We start from the raw sequence: 20961 nt of genomic DNA, 5'->3' as shown, positions 1-20961 counted from the left end.
GTTTCAAATTATAAACTTCACAATCAATGATTCTTGTATACAAAACATATCTAACTGTTTATCTTCCTTTATTCGTTTTCACCTTATAACAATAATTATACATGACGAACCTAGCTAGAAAATTATAGGTTAAGAAGTTAAATCTGTCTAGGTTAAGAAGTTCAAACCTAGCTTAAGAAAATAAAATTACTCAAAGAACGTGGATAATAATATTAAAATCGACATACAAAAATTCTCCAATAAAAATAAATTTGTAAATATTTTTCTTGTATCTTTGCAGCTGACACCAGTAGGTTCCACGATTTTTAAGAACGTGGTCGCAGTGGATGCGGACGCAGGTGTGAACGGCATCGTAGAATACTCGATCGCTCCTGGAGACGGTTCTAGAATCGGCAATAACGAAGGAGTTGGTCGAAATCGAATCACGACAGCAGATGGATACGGTTACTTCAGCATAAACTTACCTCATCAAGGCCAAGTTACTGTTAATCGTACTCTCGACTTCGAGAAGACGCAGCGATATCTCGTCACCATTTTGGCTTCGGTAAGTATCGATTATTTAACCTTCTTGCAATTGGGTCAATGATTCATGCATGTGGAATGCGCTGGATCAGTTTATTTAAGACTGTATGGTTGACACCATTAATTGTGCTGTTTCTGCGGAATTTTAGATATGGAAATATTAAAAAAAAATATAAATATAATTGTTCTTGAGATCTGCATTGAAAGTGCAATTAAGTATGTTTAAAATGATTCAAACTGCAATTAAGTTTGTTTAAAATAATAATTAAAAATGCACTTCAATAACAACAAAAATAATGTTTAAAATTTCAATTAAGTTCTTTTAAAATAATAATTAAAAATGCAATTTTGTACATACAAAATAGAACTTTAACATAACAAAAATAGTGTTTAAAATTGCAATCAAGTGTGTTTAAAATGAGGCCGTTAATTTTTTAATTTTGGAAAGAAATGTAATTTACACAATTAAAAAGTAAAATAATAATAATCTATCATATTAGTCCATTTTACTTCTGCTTTCTTCCTGCAATTTTTTTTAACCTGCAACATTTTTTGCAAATGTTAAACTTAACTTAACCTAACCAATTTTTAATTTAAGAAAATAATATACTTCCTTATGAAACAAGATAATAAGTACAACGAAACATTTCTTCATGTAATTATTCATAATTGTTCATAATGTCAAAAATAATTAAATAAAAGTAAATATTGTTATGCTGTTTTATGAGATTTCATAAAATTTTTAATAGGTTATGTTACACCTAACCTAATATAACATAACCTAACCTAACAAATTTTTAATTTAAAAAGACAACATATTTACATAAAAAACAAGATAATAAGCAAACGAAACATTATTCTGTTTAATTAACTAATTAAATTAATTGAAAATAAATTTTCATAATGTCAAAAATAATTACATAAATGCTGCTGTTTTATGAGATTTGATAATACATTCAACGTGACGAATTGACCAACATACCAGATAAAGCTTCATAAAAATGTCCTAAGGTTCCGTGAGCTCACATTATATGCAAATGTGTCGTCCGATTTGGATAAGAATGGTCGTCGCCGATCTGCAGCTCATGCTTGACCGTATTTTCCCGCTTTACATTGGATACCCACCATTTGTCTATGGAAATGTTGTCGACACGGCGTTATTCAATCGGTTCGTAAACCATGGTGGCCCTGTTTCCCTTGAATCTCGCATTCGCGATAGTTGGACCGATTGCTAATCGGAATTAACGTTGGCAAACCTGCTGCAGACGGGAGCTTCCAGTCTGAAACTGATAGGATTAGGCTACACTGCACGTCGACCCGATAACGCTAGGGAATTTACAGTTCTGTACTTCAGTATCTTCGATATCTTCACATTTTTACTTTTTCGTTCGAAATTTTTCAATTTTTCAATTTTTCAATTTTTCAATTTTTCAATTTTTCAATTTTCTCAACTTCCAAATTCCCTAATTCCAAATTATTTAATTTCTGAATTCCCTAATTTCCCAATTCTCGAATTCCTCTATTCCCTAATTCCCCGATTCCCTAATTCTCCAATTCCTCAATTTCCCAGTTTCCTAAGTTCTCGATTCCCTAATCCCCCGATTCCCTAATTTCCCGATTTCCTACTTTCCCATTTCCCTCATTCCCCAATCTCTTAATTCCCCGGTTTCGTAATAAGCCGATTCCATAATTTTCCAATTTCCCAATTTCCCAGTTTCCTAAGTTCCCGATTCCCTAATCCCCCGATTCCCTAATTTCCCCATTTCCTAATTTCCCATTTCCCTCATTCCCCAATCTCTTAATTCCCCGGTTCCGTAATTACCCGATTCCATAATTTTCCAATTTCCCAATTTCCCAGTTTCCTAAGTTCCCGATTCCCTAATCCCCCGATTCCCTAATTTCCCCATTTCCTAATTTCCCATTTCCCTCATTTCCCAATCTCTTAATTCCCCGGTTCCGTAATTACCCGATTCCATAATTTTCCAATTCCCCAATTTCCTAGTTTCTTAAGTTTCCAATTCCCTAATTTCCCGATTTCCTAATTTCCCATTTCTCTCATTCCCCAATCTCTTAATTCCCCATTTCCGTAATTTCTCGATTTCCTAATTTCCCAATTCCCTCATTCCCTTATTTCTCAGTTGTCAAATTTTCCCATGTTCCCATGCTCACTATTAACCAACTTCTCATCTTTGAAATGCCTCAAGTTTTCAAATTTCTCTACTTCTCAATTTCGCAATTCCCCAGTTTCCCCAATTTCACTATTTTCCAGTGTCCCAATTTGTCGTCGAATCGCCGTCAAAATCTATCATCAAATTTAGAGTGTCGCGAGTCCCTCCATATTTCAAGTCAGAGGACACAAAATGGCGTCCTGCAGCATAGTACAAACAAACCATTACTATCTCACTGCATCATTTATGTTCGAAATAAAGTACTTATACAAACAATATTATTTGAACTGAAAAAATATACAACTCGAGACTGTTCCCAAAGTTAAAATTTAATTTACACGCAGCTAGAAATTCGTATAGCAAACATTTTCATCTCGAAATTTCAAGCCATACACAAAATGGCGGTACAAACATAAAACGAACCAACGCAGGTCGAGTCCCAGGAGCCTCACTACTTTCAGCAAATATGGTCGTAGAAGTAAAATATACGTTTTGCAAAATATATTTGACAATCTCCAAAATAGGAAATATCGAGGAAATTCTGATTACGTTCGGTTGTTAATTTATCGCATTGTATGACGTTGAAAATGGTGGCCACTGGTCAACCACGTGTAGGACGAAAACGCAAGAATGGTGACTCGGTGAGTCATCGAGACGAGTCACTGATCTTTCGGACTACATTCGCATTTGCATATCGATTCTCGCATGGTTTCTCATTCTTACGAGTGTTTTGTGTCCCCAGCTTATAAAAAACGAGATATTTCATGCGAATCTTCCTTTTTCACTTTCACGCTGTGTGCAACAATGCGATATATGTGCAACTGTTACAAGTTTATCTCTGTTTTATTGTTGGGGCGATAAAAAATGTTTCAGGGAAAAGATATACAGGATGTTACCTGTAACGCTACTCACGATGTTTCACCCACTTACAGCCATCTTACGAAAAATAGTTTAGAACAATATTTGCAGGGTACGAAGTGCACAATATTAGTAAAGCAAATTTTGAAAACAGTTTGTTCTCTCGGCAAAGTCAAGGTCATCACTTTAAGAAAATCACGGGTTTTTTTTTAAGAAAATATGGGTTTTTTAAATAGGAACTTAGATTTTTTTTATTCATAGCTTTAGAGGACATCGAGACGAATTCAAAACGTGATTCTCTTGAACTGATGTTCATCAAGATAGAAAATTAATGTGTGTACTAATTTATGTTTTATCATTTATTTATTTATTTTTTTACTTCATTTTTTATTTCAAATTAAGTGCACATTATACGCCGGTTTTGTTTCAAAAATTTTAATAAATTCATTGATTTAACAAATTTATAATTCGTAACAAATTTAATGTAATATAATTTTCCAGAAAGAAGTTTAATAACTGAGAGTTTAATGAAATTTATTATTTGAAATGAAATTATTTAATACAAACGTACGCAATTAATTCTACAAAAGGATCTTTTTTTATATTATTAATTACAGAAATCAATGTAATTTAACGCTTGAATTGCGAATCGTTTCACGCATTCTTTGACCCGATGTGTTTTCATTCGTTGCTCAATAGTGCGTGACTGCAGTCTTTTCAGCGAGCTATAGCTGTTGCTTGCATTCTTCGCATATTCCGTCTATTGATTGCACAAGGTCTAAATGAAAATTCGAATACGTATATAGTGCGTTATATAATATTAATAAATAATCAAATTTCTATTCTTCAAACTACCAAAATTCTGATTTTGTAAATGATCAAATTTGTAATTTAACAAGTATCAAATTTCCAATTTACAAATCATCTAGTTTCTAATTTTCAAATTACCAAATTTCCAATTTACAAATCATCCAATTTCTAATTTTCGAACTACCAAAATTTCAATTTTGCAAATATTTAATTTCCCAAATACAAAATTTCCAATTTTACAAATACAAAATGTCTGACTTTACAAATTTCCATTTCTTCAAATTTCTATATCTAACACTTCTACATCCACATTTCAAATCCTCTGAAATTCCAGCCTTCTTTCATTAAGACATTCATTGAGCCATCACTTTCTCGCCCAAAAGTAGCTATCATCCTACTATTCACCCCTCTTCATATTTCACCGAAATCCACCCAGAACTACAAACAAACATTTCCGTCGCAACCGACAATTTCCATAAATTGTAAATATTTTTCATTTCCCATATTCCTGCAAACAGTTCCATCACAACCTAAAAATGTCCACAAACTATAAATATTTTTCTGCAATTCCTCCCACCGCTAATCGATGCATGATCATCGCATCCAGCAGCCACCGATGCGTGTTTCGCAGTCACCGATGATGTTAATCGCATCGGTATCGATCATGATCTCTCGTACCGAGTGTCAATCGTTCGCTGTCTTGTAAATATCAACGACTACAGCCGTGGGCTAGGCAAACAAAGAAACTCGCGGTTGTTGCGGGGTATCCGCGAATAGGATAACGCACAGTGGGTAGCGAGTATGGCACGACTTATATGCACCGACGTATGCACATGCAACTGGCCAGGTAGGACAGTCGCCTCGTTGCATTAGTCACCTTTCGGCTCGCGGCAATGTAACTTAGCTTGAAATTTTCGTTCGTGACACTCGATCCGAAATTCGTGTGACACGTGAAATTAAGTGGCGTGTGGAAAAGTGTGGTTTGTGGCACGAAATCCGGGGATCATGGGTTGCGAGTGAAACCGTACCATGTTGCGTGGAAAATCTGGAGTGCATGGTGTTATAGTCGTGATTATTTATGGTTGTGGAGTGTGCAGTGATTTATAGTCGTAGAGTGCTTACAGGGTGATTATTTATAGTCGTAGAGTGCTTACAGGGTGATTATTTATAGTCATAGAGTGCTTATGGGATGATTATTCATAGTCGTCAAATGTATATAGGAAGATTGGTAGTCACAGAGTAAATATGGTGAAATTTGTAGTAGTGGAGGATGTAGAGTAAAATATTTAATCGTTGAGTGCATGTAGGTAGTCATTTATAGTCATAGAGTGCTTACAGAATGATTGTTTATAGTCATGGAGTGACTATAGAGAGATTATTTACAGTCGTAGAGTAAATATGGTCAAATTTATAGTCGAAGATGGTATATAGTAAAATGGGATGCGTATAGGATGACTATTTATAGTCGCAGAGTACATATTGAGTGACTATTTACACTTGTAGGGTGCATAAGGTACAATTCGTAGTTGTCGATTGTATATATCAAATTATATAGTCGTTGAGTACTTATAGGCTTACTATTTATAGTCATATAGTAAAGTCATATAGTCATATAGTATAGTAAAATTTATAGTTATAGAGTGCATGTATGGTGGTTATAGTCCTAGAGTACATGTAGGGTGCTTCCTCACAGTCGTAGAATAAATACAGTAAAACTTATAGTCATTGAGTGACTGTAGACTGATTTATAATCGTAGAGTACATATAGGTGATTATAGTCATAGAATAAATATGGTAAAATTTATACTCACAGAGGGGTAGTAAAATATATAGTCGTATAGTGCACATACAGTTCATAGTCATATAGTATATGTCATTCATAGTCACAGATAGGATGATTATTTTCAATCATAGAGTGAGTATAGTAAAAGTTACAGTTTTTAAGCACATATAGTAAAATATTTATTGGTAGAGTGCATACAAGCTGGCTATTTGTAGTCGTGAAGTGCATATAATAAGTGCATATTATTTATAATCATTAAGTGCATATAGTAAAATGTGTAGTCACTGAGTGCTCACAGCAAAAATTTGTTTCTTCACAAAAAATTTCTACCTTTTTTTCGCTTTATGACGTAATGCAGCATATCATCGAGGTCTTATTACTCGACTTTCAAATAACGATGAAACACAGTCTTCTTAACGCAGTCTATTGGAAAAATATGTTCTCTCCTTACAAGTGTTAAGTGGACAGCTCAACAGTTTCATGATAAACCTTGCACTAGAATAGATATAGCGTGTACTCAATTTGCAATTTTATCTCCAACAACTGATTACCTTGCGCATTATAGCTTACAAGTCCTCAGTCTACTTTTCCTACCGTAATTCTGGAGTGTATTTTTAGACAGGCAGGTTACTAAACTCCCGGTTTTCGAAATTATGATTGACTGCTTAAATACTTTTATTATATAAACACCATCTCCACCACTCACTCGCGTATACATATGTACAGATCAAACCATACCAGATACGACTTCCTGTTAGAGAATTAAACTTCCTTAAAATGAGCCAAAACCCCCAGAAAAATTGTCAAAAGTGCCGGAAGGTGACTAACGGAGAGTCTGAGGGTGGCGAGCCCCCAGCAAGCAAAAGTATCTCCATCATATTGTCCATACGAATAACAATAAATATCATAGCACAACTAATAAACGTTGTCCCACTAAACTAAACTTGCTCAAAGGGTTAATTGTTAATAACCGGTAAGATGATTCTGGTACCCGCGAAACGTTTCATCAGCATCAGATCCACGTCGACGTTCATAGTGAACGGAGATTAATAGCGGACATTAGACGTACACGTGGGTGTTCGTCAAACGAACGGTTTTCTACAACGTGGATACTAGAAGCAGCTTCTCTCGCATGTAACAAGTGCTCGTGCAGTGACATAGGCACGAGTACCGGTGCCCGTTGCACCGAAACCGGTCAGTAACTTGCTCAGATTTCACCGGATATAAAAAGTTTGTACAAATCGTCGAACGGCGCTCGATTATTTTCATTTGCGGACGTTTACGATTACCGGTATTTTCCTCGTCCCGATATAATACCGTATGCGCGTATAACAGTTCATTTGCAGGACATGGAAATTGCGCGTTAAAAAGACGAAATCAATCGCTTATAATGACGGAGGGACAATTTCAGTGCGCTAGGAAATTGCGAACTCTTATAGCAAGATAATAGTGAATCCCAAGACTAAATTAAAATTGTTATGCATCATAAATATTGTACAATTTGAATCCTCTGAAGTGGAGTATTAATGTAAAATATGGAGATTCTTTTTTGGTGCACTTTTATTATTTGATAATGTAAAACAATTTGAGGAAATTTCTAAGTTGCAGAGTTGGTATTAAAGAAATTTTTCGGAAATTTACTTTTGTAAATTTTTGTTGTGAAATGATTGAAAATGTAAGGAATCTTTAGTTGTGGTAGTGAAATTATGAAAATTTACGATGTGAAGGTTTGTAAGTTGATAAATTTGGAAATGCTGCGTGCTGTCTTTAAATGATCCTGTATTATCATCCTCTAAACAAAACTGGAGTCACCAATCGGCGTTCATAAACAATGTTACCTCGAACTATACTTCACGTTTCTACGCCACGGGCCGTACAGTCAGATGCAACGTATGCTTTCTTTGAATGAGTACACTAAGAAGACTCCTAAGTCTCTAAATACCTTCATCTCCAAATTTTTACGTCCCTAAATTCCTAGATCCCCAGGTCCCTTCATCTCTCAAGCCCAATTTTTCAAGTTCCAAGATTTCCAAATCCCTTCACCACCAAATTTCGAGATTTCCAAATTTCTACTTTCCCAAATTTCTTCATCTCCAAATTCCTAGGTCCCCAAATCCCTTAATTTCTAAGTTTCTACGCTTGCAAATTCGTAGGTCCCTAAATCCCTTCATCTCCCAATTCCCAATCTTCCAAATTCCAAAATCTTCAAATCCCTTCATCTCCAAATTTCGAAACTTCCAAATTCCTAGGTTCCCAAATCCCTTCATCTCCCAATTCCCAATCTTCCAAATTCCAAGATCTCCAAATTCCTTCACTTCCAAATTTCTACACTTGCAAATTCCTAGGTCCCCAAATTCCTTCATCTCCCAACTCCTAATCTTCTGAATTCCAAGGTCTCCAAATCCCTACACCTCCAAATTTCGAGACTCTCAAATTCCTACATTCCCAAATTCCTAGGTCCCCAAATCCTTTCACCTCCCAATACCCAATCTTCTAAATTCCAAGATCTCCAAATCCCTGCACCTCCAAATTCCTAGGTCCCCAAATCCCTTCATCTCCAAATTCCTAAGTCCCTAAATCCCTTCATCTTCAAATTTCCAAACCTTCAAATTCCAAGGTTCCCATACCCTATCCCCAAATCCCAGAACCACCAAATCTCCAAATCCATAAATTCTCATACTCCCAAACCCCACAGTCCAAAACAATCAAATCTCCAAAAATATTAATAAAATTGAGTAACCAGTGAAGCTCTCCCTTCTTGTTTATCGCATTTCCTGTACAGAGATTCGATTTGTATTGACTGTACGTCGCGAGGCGGTGATTACCGATCGTGGATCAGTTCCTTCCGCGTCGTACGGCCAGCAATATTAGATAGATAGCGGCGTGACTGAATCTCGTAGCTCCAATAAAACAATGAGCCAGGTCTCGCCATGTTAGAACGTCCCGGCGGGGCAGACTTGCACCGCATAAAATTACACGGTAATCTCGATTCGAGACAACGAAACCAGCCATGGAAAAACGAGCCTGCATGCAGATTGCGCAAGGTGTAGCGTGCGCGTGACGTTTCCGGAAACCGGCCGCGTAACCTGAAGGCGATCCGTACGGACGACTGTACGGATGATCGATTTCTCTTCAGAACGAATATAGAGGATATTTTCGCCGAAGTAAATCACACGGGGGAGAGTACGACGATAAAATCGTCCAACCGTGCCGAGCTTCTTTAACTTCGAACGTGATACACGCGTATCGCGATGTTACTCGCCATACGAGGGCGCCATTTTTTAGAGACTTGCGATGGCACGCTAGTGGACGTGGTACGAGGATAATTTCAGTGGTTTTAGCGTTCTTGTTTTCTTCTGGATTTAGGTTTGCGTTTTGGTTTGGTTAAGTTAGGTATTTGTATTTACTACTTATCTACTGTTTTTGGATACTATGTTTTATTTAGTATTTTAGGTATTTCGTATTGCGATGTTACCTGCCATACGAGGGCGCCATTTTTTAGAGACTTGCGATGGCACGCTAGTGGACGTGGTACGAGGATAATTTCAGTGGTTTTAGCTTTCTTATTTTCTTCTGGTTTTAGTTTTTTGATTTAGGTTAGGTTAGTTAGGTTAGGTATTTATATTTACTATTTTATCTACCGTTTTTAGATACTATGTTTTATTTAGTATTTTAGGTATTTCGTATTGCGATGTTACCTGCCATATGAGGGCGCCATTTTTTAGAGACTTGCGATGGCACGCTAGTGGACGTGGTACGAGGATAATTTCAGTGGTTTTAGCTTTCTTATTTTCTTCTGGTTTTAGTTTTTTGATTTAGGTTAGGTTAGTTAGGTTAGGTATTTATATTTACTATTTTATCTACCGTTTTTAGATACTATGTTTTATTTAGTATTTTAGGTATTTCGTATTGCGATGTTACCTGCCATATGAGGGCGCCATTTTTTAGAGACTTGCGATGGCACGCTAGTGGACGTGGTACGAGGATAATTTCAGTGGTTTTAGCTTTCTTATTTTCTTCTGGTTTTAGTTTCTGATTTAGGTTAGGTTAGATTAGTTAGGTTAGGTATTTATATTTATTACTTATATTATTTTATCTACTCTTTTAAGTACTGTGTTTTATTTAGTATTTTAGGTATTTCGGGTTTTTGCTTTAGTTTTCTTTATTTTCATTTATTTGGTTATTCTATTTTTATCTTGTGTTGTAATTTTATTTTTGTGGGCTGTTTTAGGGATTCCATTTTTACCTAATATTTTCACTTTTTAGTTTGCTCATTCTAGTTTTATCTTATAGCATAGTTATTTCGTTTTTTATGAATTGTTTTAGGTACTCTGTCTTTACCTAGTATTTTAGGTATTCTACTTCTGGTTTTTACTGTAATCTTCTTTATTTTAGTTTATTTGGATATTCCAGTTTTATCTTGTACTCAAATTTTATTTTTATCTGTTGTTTTAGTAACTCTGTTTTTGCCTATTATTTTAGTTGCAGTTTTACTTTTTAGATTGGTTATTCTAGTTTTATTTTTATCTACTATTTTAGGTACTTTCTTTTCACATAGTATTTTTGTTTATTCTATTTCCAGTTTTCACTTTAGTTGTTCTATTTTTACTTTCATTTTAGTAATTCTAGTTTTATTTTATATTCTAGTTACTTCATTTTTATTTATTGTTTTAGGTAGTCTGTTTTTATCTAATATTTTAGGTATTCTATTTCTGACATTTACTTTAGTTATTCTATTTTTATTTTCATTTTGGTGATTCAAGTTTTATTTTATATTTTAATTATTTCAATTTTTATCTACTGTTTTAGTTACTCTACTTTTATCAAGTATTTTAATAATTCTCTTTTTACATCTTATTTTGATTATTCTATTTTTGTTCTTCATTTTGGTTATTCTAGTTTTTATTGAATATTTTTATCATTTTAATTGTTTCATTTTTATCTATTAATTTAGATATTCTATTTATATCTACTATGTTAATTATCCTATTTCTAATTCTCACTCTAGTCATCCCATTTTTACTTTTCATTTCACTTATCCTACTTTCACTCTTCATTCTGATTATTCTAATTTCACCCCACATAGCAGTTATCTTATTTCTATCCATCATTTCAGATCACTCTAATTTTACCTACTACTTCAATTACTCCATTTTCATCCTCCACTTCAGCTATTTATTTCTATTTCTTATATAAAGATAGCCTTAGAAAAGATAGCCCATTTTTGTAACAATTTCGTAAACAATGTAAAGTGTCCACATACGTGGCCAAGAGCGTGAAGAGGTTAAAGTGTGTTAACAAACGACAATGGAAGTGTTTGATCCGGTGAAGGTGCTCCTGATCGTAACATTGCTGCGTCCATGGGTCGACGACGTGTTTTCAATGGTGGCTGACCAGCAGGTATGTTGATCGTGCACGGATTACACGAATCTTTTAGCGTCGCCATTGACTACGAATGATGCATGTAACGATCGGCCCTCATGGTATATTCATCAACCGTGGCCGGGTATTAAATAAGCTTCCATTAACGTCTCTATCAATCAGGCCACGGTGGAAACGCGTGGATTACTCGTGATTCGCTTTTGCTCCAAGTTTGCTCCAAGTTTCTGTTTATTCCGTAAATACGGTGACGATTTATTATTAGCTGACGAGGAAAGGTGGAATTTAAATCACAGTGAAATTTACAGACGTTAATTTTATAGTATTTGTATGTCGATTTGGTTGCTTTGAAATTTTTTTTCTTTAGGTATTGAAAGGTTTTTAGTTTCTTCAGTTTTAATTTAAAGGTTTTGGGATTCTGGAATTTAGAAGTTACGAACTTGGAGATTTTGAATTTTGAGACTTTGGAGACTAAACTTTGAGACTTTGGAATTTTTCAATATTGGGACTTTTAGAATTTGGAGATTTTTGAAATTCGACATTTTTAAATTTAGAACTCCAGCCTTTGGGACTTGAGACTTAAACATTTTCAAACTTCAAAACAACAATTTTTCTCAAATTTGCTGCTTTCATTTTTAAATTAAATATTTATATTTTTAATTTTTTAAGGTATATTTTTAATTTAAATTAAAACTTGACAAACACAGTGATTACTCTAAATGCAATTGCATTCTGATAAACGAAAAAGAGCACACAAGAAATAATAACAATTTGACCTATAAAAACTAATCAATAAAAATGTACATATGTGATCATACTTGCAACTCGTACTTACTTTACAAAGTACTATAACCTTCTGAACGAGACCTAACGAACGTTAAAAGAACATTTGACTGGATTATAAGCATTTCTCGTCCATAAGCACTTCTCGGACATGACAAAATGGCGGGGCCGCCATTACGTTCACAGAGCGTCGCAGTAATTTCATGCAACCCCAGAATCGCAGTCATAAAACTCGCTCTGCGAGACACGATCGATACCTTTGCGACTTTCATTATTTTTTTATACCATCGTTCGCGTAGCTTTTGAGAAGCTTGTCCGACAGAGAAGTTTTCAGAACACGCTTTTCTGCTGAAAAATGTAACGGTGGAGGTTGAGATTAATAAATGACGAGGTGTGACATAGGCTACGACGCTGGAGAATAATGGTGAAACAGAATAATTTGTAATGGATGTCAACAATATTTCTTGTATATGTTTTGGAGATAGAATTTATAAAGAATTAATTAGTACGGTGACAAGTATTAATCGTTTGTGTAACCTTTTTAAATGGGCATCTTTGAAGGTGTAGATGTTAATAAGAAAGTAGCGTAGAAAGTAATTGTATTTAGCAGCAAAGTGATACTAGTATTTTATGGAAAAAATGATATGCAACCTGTTTAAAATAGAAAACTGAATAATGAAATTTTAAACAGTTTATGACAGCCAGTAAATTATACTTATTGTTAGTTAATAACATGAAATGTATGTATAATACTTAATAATACATCAAAGATGTTCAATTTTATTATAGTACAAATTGTAGGAATAATTGAGAACAAAAACTTGACCTAATAAAAATTTACTCAGCACAGTGCAAGTATATGAAATAAATTATTATCATAGCACAAATAACATATAAAATATATGAAGAATATATTGAGAATAAAAATTGAGAACAAAAATTTGAACCAATAAAAATTTACACAGCTTCAGTGCAGGTATATTAAATAAATTATTGTGATAGCACAAATAACATATAAAATATATGAAGAATATATTGAGAATAAAAATTAAGAACAAAAACTTGAACCAATAAAAATTTACACAGCTTTAGTGCAGGTATATTAAATAAATTATTGTGATAGCACAAATAACATATAAAATATATGAAGAATATATTGAGAATAAAAATTAAGAACAAAAACTTGAACCAATAAAAATTTACACAGCTTCAGTACAAGTATATTAAATAAATTATTGTCGTAGCACAAATAATATATAAATTATATTAAAAATAAAAATACGGATATAATTTTTGCCAACCCCACTATGTTGTAAACTCAATAATGATTAATACGAAAATGATAAAGTTCGATAATAACAACACCTCCTAATAAAATTTCCAACAAGGTTCAATAATAAATGAATTAAATTACTGAAAGCTTGCAAACGTATTAAATTACAATTAAAGCCTAACATCACCTTATTACACTCCATATTATTTACAATTTGCAACTATTTACAGTAGAATAATGACTCATATGTTACATGAAAGGAGCCTATAGAGGCTAGTCTTTGTACGCAACAAGAGTGATTACTACTGTACTGCCACATAATTCTGCAGCATTCAAGAAGAAGAGTGATGGTTACCGGTATTAGCTTCGATTCTGACAATGAAACAAATCACAGTGAATCTTCGCTACGTATTGAACCTACAATCTATCTTCTTAGAGTGGTCGTTGCAACAGCTGCTGTTACAGGTGTGGCTCATTTGAATATTATGTGGAACAGCTGGTCCACTTCTTCTGGGTCGCATTGTCCTTCCTTTCGCATAAATCTTCTTGACATCGATACCTGGAGCTCACGTGTGTAAGGACTCTGTGCAATTGTTTATTGATGCTTTGAGACAATGTCGATGTTCACTTTCGTGCTGATCTCAGTGTACGTTGTAACAATAAGGACGATTAACCCCTTGCGGTGCTTTGATGGTTCACATGTGACGCGCGTTACAGTTCACATATGAGGCACATTATAGTTCGCATATGACGCACATTACAGTTCAAATGTGAGGAACCTAAATTTGCATAAACTTTCGATACCAATTTGTATACTTGAAGATAAATTCAAAATATACCTAACTTTCCAACGTTCTTTATTTATCTTAACTTGCACTATTTTCACGAGTCCGACTCGTGACGCCCTCGAACTTCAGCTGTGATGAATTTCACTCGAATTTTGAATACGCTTCAATTTGGAGTTCAAGTCCAATTATTTGCACAGTCGATTGATACCAAATTGACATAACATTTCAACTTTCTTTGTCTGTTTTAATATTCTAGCTGTGATCAGTTCTGACTGACGCACCCGACAAATAAATCATAGGGTAAGTTAACTGCAGTTATTAGATTGTGAACCGCCAAAAAACTTGTTGATCAAGGTTAATATTTACTGGCATTACAATTTTTAAATAATGAATTGTAACTTTTTAAAGTATGTCGTTAGCAATATTAAGTGACGATTAAACGACGCGTGGAGTCGTTAGGATTCCCAGCATGTGACTATAAGTGGATTGTATCTGAAAATTTCACTTCGAACGACTGGAGTTTTGCTATGTACTTGACCGATGTCTCTTCGAAGAATTTTTACGTTTTGCTGGGCGTATTTTTGTGACATTGGTAAACAGTTTCTTTTGGTTTAGGTAAAATTCGAGTGGAGATGGAAATGCAAGTCGTAGGTCTTCTCCAAAGTGCAAGTAATACCTAGCAGTACGAATAGTAAACTGCAGACTACTGAGGCTAAGGCTTCACAAGATGTGACTAACAAACCAAAAATACTAGACTGTAATGACTCCTCAGGTCTTATTGATTTGAAGCTACTGAAAAACTGTTAAAGTATCGCTAAAAACTTGTAAAGTCCACTCCTCTTTCTGTAACATGCGTTCTACAATATGCATTTTACAAGGAGATTAAACTTTCCCAAAGAAGCAATTCAAAATCAATCGAATTCCCGCCAATTTCTCGCCACAATATTCCCCACACATATCAGCAATATTGACAACAAATATTGTTGTTTAATGGAAATCGCGACAAACTCCGGCAAAACTCTTCCAATAAAGTGCCATTCGCATCAGACACGAGATAATAGTATCCGCAGCTGTTCTCTTCCAACTTCGCCGCTTTTATGTACAATTCCAACCGGCGCGCTGTCCTCGCCATATATGCGATGGTAATCGTTACTTTCCTAAACCGATCACAGAACTTCGTCTCATAAGATCATCAACTTCTGAGAACTTTTCACTGCACACATTTCCGCGAGTTCCAAACAAGAAAACTACGAGTTGTAAAGACGAGCCAATTGCTTATCGATTTCAACGTCGATACCATGAAAACTGGTGATATACGAAAATGGCTTAGGAATTTAAATTACCTGTCCAGTATATGTATGTTGAATTTAGTGTAGCACTTTGGGGGGAAAATGAACGATGTCATATTTTTGGAAGTGGTTTTTAGAGGATGGAGTTTGAAATAGGTTTCAGAATGTTGGGATATGGGATGGTGGAGATTTTGGGAATTAGTGATTTGGGGATTTGGAGATTTGAGGATTTTGGGAATTTGGGTATTTGAGGATTTGGAAATTTTGGGATTTGAGATATATGGGATTTGGGATATGTGGGATTCGGGATATGTGGGATTCGGGATATGTGGGATTTGGGATATGTGGGATTTGGGATACGTGGGATTTGGGATACGTGGGATTTGGGATACGTGGGATACGAGATATGTGGGATTCGGGATATGTGGGATTCGGGATATGTGGGATTTGAGATATGTGGGATTTGGGATATATGGGATACGGGATGTGTGAGATTTGGGATATGTGGGATTTGGGATATGTGGGATTCGGGATACGTGGGATTTGGGATATGTGGGATTCGGGATATGTGGGATTTGAGATATGTGGGATTTGGGATATGTGGGATTTGGGATATGTGGGATTCGGGACATGTGGGATACGGGACATGTGGGATTTGGCATATGTGGGATTTGGAATGTATGGGATTTGAGATATGTGAGATTTGGCACATGTGGGATTTGGGATATATGGGATTTGGGATACGTGGGATTTGGGATACGTGGGATTTGGGATACGTGGGATTTGGGATATGTGGGATTCGGGATATGTGGGATTCGGGATATGTGGGATTTGGAATATGTGGGATTTGGGATATGTGGGATTCGGGATATGTAGGATTCGGGATATGTGGGATTTGCGATATGTGGGATTGGGTATATGTGGAATTTGGGACATGTGGAATTTGGGATATGTGGGATTTGGGGAATTGGTGAATTGGTGAATTGAGGAATTAAGGATGTTAGGATTTGAGGATTGAAATTTAGTACTTTCGGATTTTAGGTATTTTTTAATTGTCAATTTTATGATTTTAGTGATTGGGGTTTTGAGGATTTGATGATTAAAAGATTTTTTAATTGTGAAATTTAGATATTTTCAGAATTTTGGATTTTGACGATCAACTGACTTTTTAATTGAGAAATTTATGATTTTAGAAATTTAAGGTTTCGAGGATTTGATGATTAAAAGATTTTTTAATTGTGAAATTTAGAGATTTTGGTCATTTTGGAACTTAAATTTAGTTTTTTATTTTCTTCCAAACAAAATGGTGTTTGAGTTCCTAAAGAATTTAAGAATTTATAAATCTACCAATTTTTTATATCAAAGAACCTATAAGGAAACGTAATCACAAATTGCTTTAAAAAGTCTACTAAAACATTCAAATGTTAAGGCAATCGTCCATAAAATTACACGTTACATTAAACTCGAACCCGTTACTTTTTATTTCATATTAGATTATCAAAGAACAACTATTTAAATTGCATGAAAGTTTTTGTGTCCATTACGCTGAACACAACTTCAGCGTGTATCTAATTTTTCTGCCGTGATGATTGATAGCAAGACGTAACAATTATGTAAAATCACACGGAGACGTGTAATTATATTTTGTTTGTTCACAGGATCGAGCAAGGAACGTTTCTGAGAGATTCACATCTACCACTACCTTGACAGTAAACATTAGGGACGATGATGACCAAGATCCTTCCTTCATCTACCAAGGTTGTATGCTGTTGGATGGCGCTTGTATTAATCCTGAATACTCAGCATCGGTACGTAAATGCTTCTAATTCGTATGTAGAAATTAGATATTGCTAGTGGATTAGTAGCGTGATGGGGGTAAACAAAGAGACAAACGAACAAAAGCGGATTGAGTAGCAGGAGGCTTTCATTTTTGGGTTCTTCAATTTCTCAGTTTTGAAATTTTTGTATTTTCTAATGTTCTCATTTCGCTATTAGTCCACTTTCTTTTTAAATTTTCTAAATTCTCAAGATTCAAAATTTCCAATTACACAATTTTCTATTTTTCACATTTTTTTATTTCCCAATTTACCAATTCCCTAATTTTCTTATTCCATAATTCGCCAATTCCCTAATTTTCAAATTCCATAATTTCCCAATTCCTTAATTTCCCAATTCCATAATTTGCCAATTCCCTAATTTTCCAATTCCATAATTTCCTTACCTCCTAATTTTCCAATTCTCTAATTTCCCAATTCTCTAATTTCCCAATCCACTAATTTCCCAATTCCTTAATTTCCCAATTCCATAATTTCCCAGTTCCATAATTTCCCAATTCCTTAATTTCCCAATTCCCTAATTTTCCAATTCCCTAATTTCCCAATTCTATAATTTCCCAATTCCATAATTTCCCAATCCACTGATTTCCCAATTCCTTAATTTCACAATCCCCTAATTTTCAAATTCCATAATTTCCCAATTCCTTAATTTTCCAATTCCCTAATTTCTCAATTCTATAATTTCCCAATCCCTTAATTTCCCAATTCCCTAATTTTCAAATTCCATAATTTCCCAATCCCTTAATTTCCCAATTCCCTAATTTTCCAATTCCCTAATTTCCCAATTCTATAATTTCCCAATCCCCTAATTTCCAAATTTCTCACATTTCTTAAATTTATTAAATTTCCTAAATTCTCCAATTTTCCCAAATGTCCCAAATGTCTCACAATTCCTAAATTTGCTGAATTTCTCAATTTTTCTAAACTTCTAGATTTTCCAAATTTTCCAAATTACCCAAATTTCTAAACTTCCAAAATTCTCTTTTTCCCAAATATCGTAAATTTCCGAAATTCCCTAAATTTCCCTAAATTTCCCAGTTTCCTAAATTTCTTAAATTACCTCATTTCCTCAATTTCCCAATTTCCACACGTTTAAATTTCCCGTCATCAAAGAACCTACATTCACAAATTTCAAATTTACCGAAACCTATCTCGAATCAAAATAAGTGCCTTTATTAATGTTACTTCAGCAAACATTCAATTCCGCCATTAGAGAGTGCAGACTATTGAATAACAGAAACGATCATATTCACCGTTTTCTTCCTTCATGAACTAAGAACAAATGATCTCAGTTATATAAAAGCGTCTCGTTTCTTCCGCAAGAATAATCCATTATGAAAACTAATTACTAACAGAACAAATACTTCCTCCAATCAAACAATTATCATCTTTCTTAAGAAATCATTCGTATTGTTTCAACTGCAGTAAAGTATCTAAAAAAAATCACTAATTAGTAACCATAATACATTTTTATACTATTTTACATTCAATACTATAACTTTCTCCATATATAAATAACAACAATATGTTGTGATGAAGTTTGTTTTAATTCAATTTAATTTGTTTTAATTAAAGCTTCTTTTCTTTTAAGAATTACGAAGCGACATAAATTAAAATGCTAAATCAATAAAATGGCTTCAGTTCTTTGTGAGAATACATCCCTTTCGTTAGAAATGACGGTATTATCGATCACGTACCATCTTTCAATGAAGTATAATAAGTTGAAAAGTATAACGGACGTACAAAGCATTTCCATTTCAAGGATTCTATTACGTCACGTTCAAGATTTGTTACAGAAACTCACAAGGCATTCAATTAAAACTTTCATTCCATGTGTCAAAGCGTATTCAGAATGACGGCCATAAGTAGGACATCTTTTATACGCGCGATCGTACCGTGCATCTCATTTGGTTAAATTATAATGCATCAACGTATTATCATGTAATACGGTATATTATATTGTACCGTATAATGTTACGGGCTTCTTCTAAGGCTTGTAGGAGTTAAGCCGATCAAATTCGTCTTCCCTGAATTGAATTTCATGTTTTACATTATAATTTGCGGCGAAGACAGGCTGCTGTCACTTCTAAGTTATTCTTGAAAGTTAGGAGAGTAATTAAGCTATTTTAATTTTAAAATTTTTATGGATTTTTGTTTAAAAATTTTGTACTTTCATTTTTGGGTATTTACAGATGTAGGCAATTTGGAATTAGATGTTTAGGGAGTTTATTTTAATTTCAATTGAGTTATAATTTTTATAGTTTTACAGTGTTATGGTTTTGCAACTTTACAATTTTATAATTTCAATATTTCACAAGTTTATAATTTCACACGTTTACAACTTTATAATTTTACAATTTTACAATTTTATAAATTTACAAGTTTACAATTTTATAACTTTACAATTTTAAAATTCCACAATCCTACAATTCCATAATTCCACAATTCCACAATTTCACAAGTTTACAATTTGGAATATGTGGGATTTGGGATATGTGGGAGTTGGAATATGTGGGATTTGAGATATGTAGGATTTGGGATATGTGGGATTTGGGATATGTGGGATTTGGGATATGTGGGATTTGGGATATGTGGGATTTGAGATATGTAGGATTTGGGATATGTGGGATTTGAGATATGTAGGATTTGGGGTATGTGGGATTTGGGGTATGTGGGATTTGGGATATGTGGGATTTGGGATATGTGGAATGTGGGATATGTGGGATTTGGGATATGTGATATTTGGGATATGTGGGATTTGGGATATGTGGGATTTGGGATATGTGGGATTTGGGATATGTGGGATTTGGGATATGTGGGATTTGAGATATGTGGGATTTGGAATATGTGGGATTTGGAAGATTTGGTATTTGGAATATGTGGAATTTGGGAATTTTGGGATTAGGAAATTTTGGGATTTGGGAATTCTAGGATTTGGGAATTTTGGGATTTGGGAATTTGAGAATTTGAGAATTTGAGAATTTGAGAATTTGAGAATTTGAGAATTTGAGAATTTGAGAATTTGGGAATTTGGAAATTTTGTTTCCAAATTTGGGACTTTGGGAATTTGGGAATTTTGGGATTTGGGGAATTAGGGATGTTAGGATTTGAGGATTCAAGGATTTGGGACTTTGGGATTTTAGAGATTTTTTAATTGTCAATTTTATATTTTATTGATCGTTTCTCTCTAAAAGCGAGAAAGTACCAATCTTAATACAAAAATTGAAGTGCCATATTAAATATATAATTATTAAAACAGTACCATGTTAACTGTTTAATAAATAACACAACTAATTCCATTATAACTTTATAATCACTTAAATACGAAAAACCACAGTTTCAACAAAGAAACTAAATCAAAACTCAACAAAAATGTTGAAGATACGTCACAATTAATAATTAATACAATTTCTTTCCTCACGAATAAACATAACATAATTACCCATAAATAAAGCCATCAGAAGTAAAATATT

At 34.1% G+C, this 20961-nt stretch overlaps 2 protein-coding genes across 4 annotated transcripts in view; one reads left to right on the top strand and one right to left on the bottom strand.

Annotated features, from left to right (window-relative positions):
• Positions 1–20961, bottom strand: part of LOC100878189 (uncharacterized protein C15orf61 homolog) — a 169618-nt gene that overhangs the window by 121701 nt on the left and 26956 nt on the right. The window lies entirely within an intron of this gene.
• Positions 1–20961, top strand: part of Cad99C (cadherin 99C) — a 224992-nt gene that overhangs the window by 179580 nt on the left and 24451 nt on the right. For 2 of the 3 annotated variants that reach the window (XM_076539204.1, XM_076539203.1), the window contains exons 6-7: positions 281–544; positions 17312–17461. In XM_076539204.1, the coding sequence (XP_076395319.1) occupies positions 281–544; positions 17312–17461 (414 nt within the window). Of the gene's footprint in view, positions 1–280; positions 545–11334; positions 11542–17311; positions 17462–20961 lie in introns of those variants that run through there. The other variant, XM_076539205.1, reaches the window with a different exon arrangement.

The sequence above is a fragment of the Megachile rotundata genome, chromosome 13, assembly GCF_050947335.1.
Source record: "Megachile rotundata isolate GNS110a chromosome 13, iyMegRotu1, whole genome shotgun sequence".
NCBI lineage: Eukaryota > Metazoa > Arthropoda > Insecta > Hymenoptera > Megachilidae > Megachile > Megachile rotundata.
Note: the sequence above shows the minus strand (reverse complement) of the source record. Positions and strands in the feature narration are given on the sequence as shown.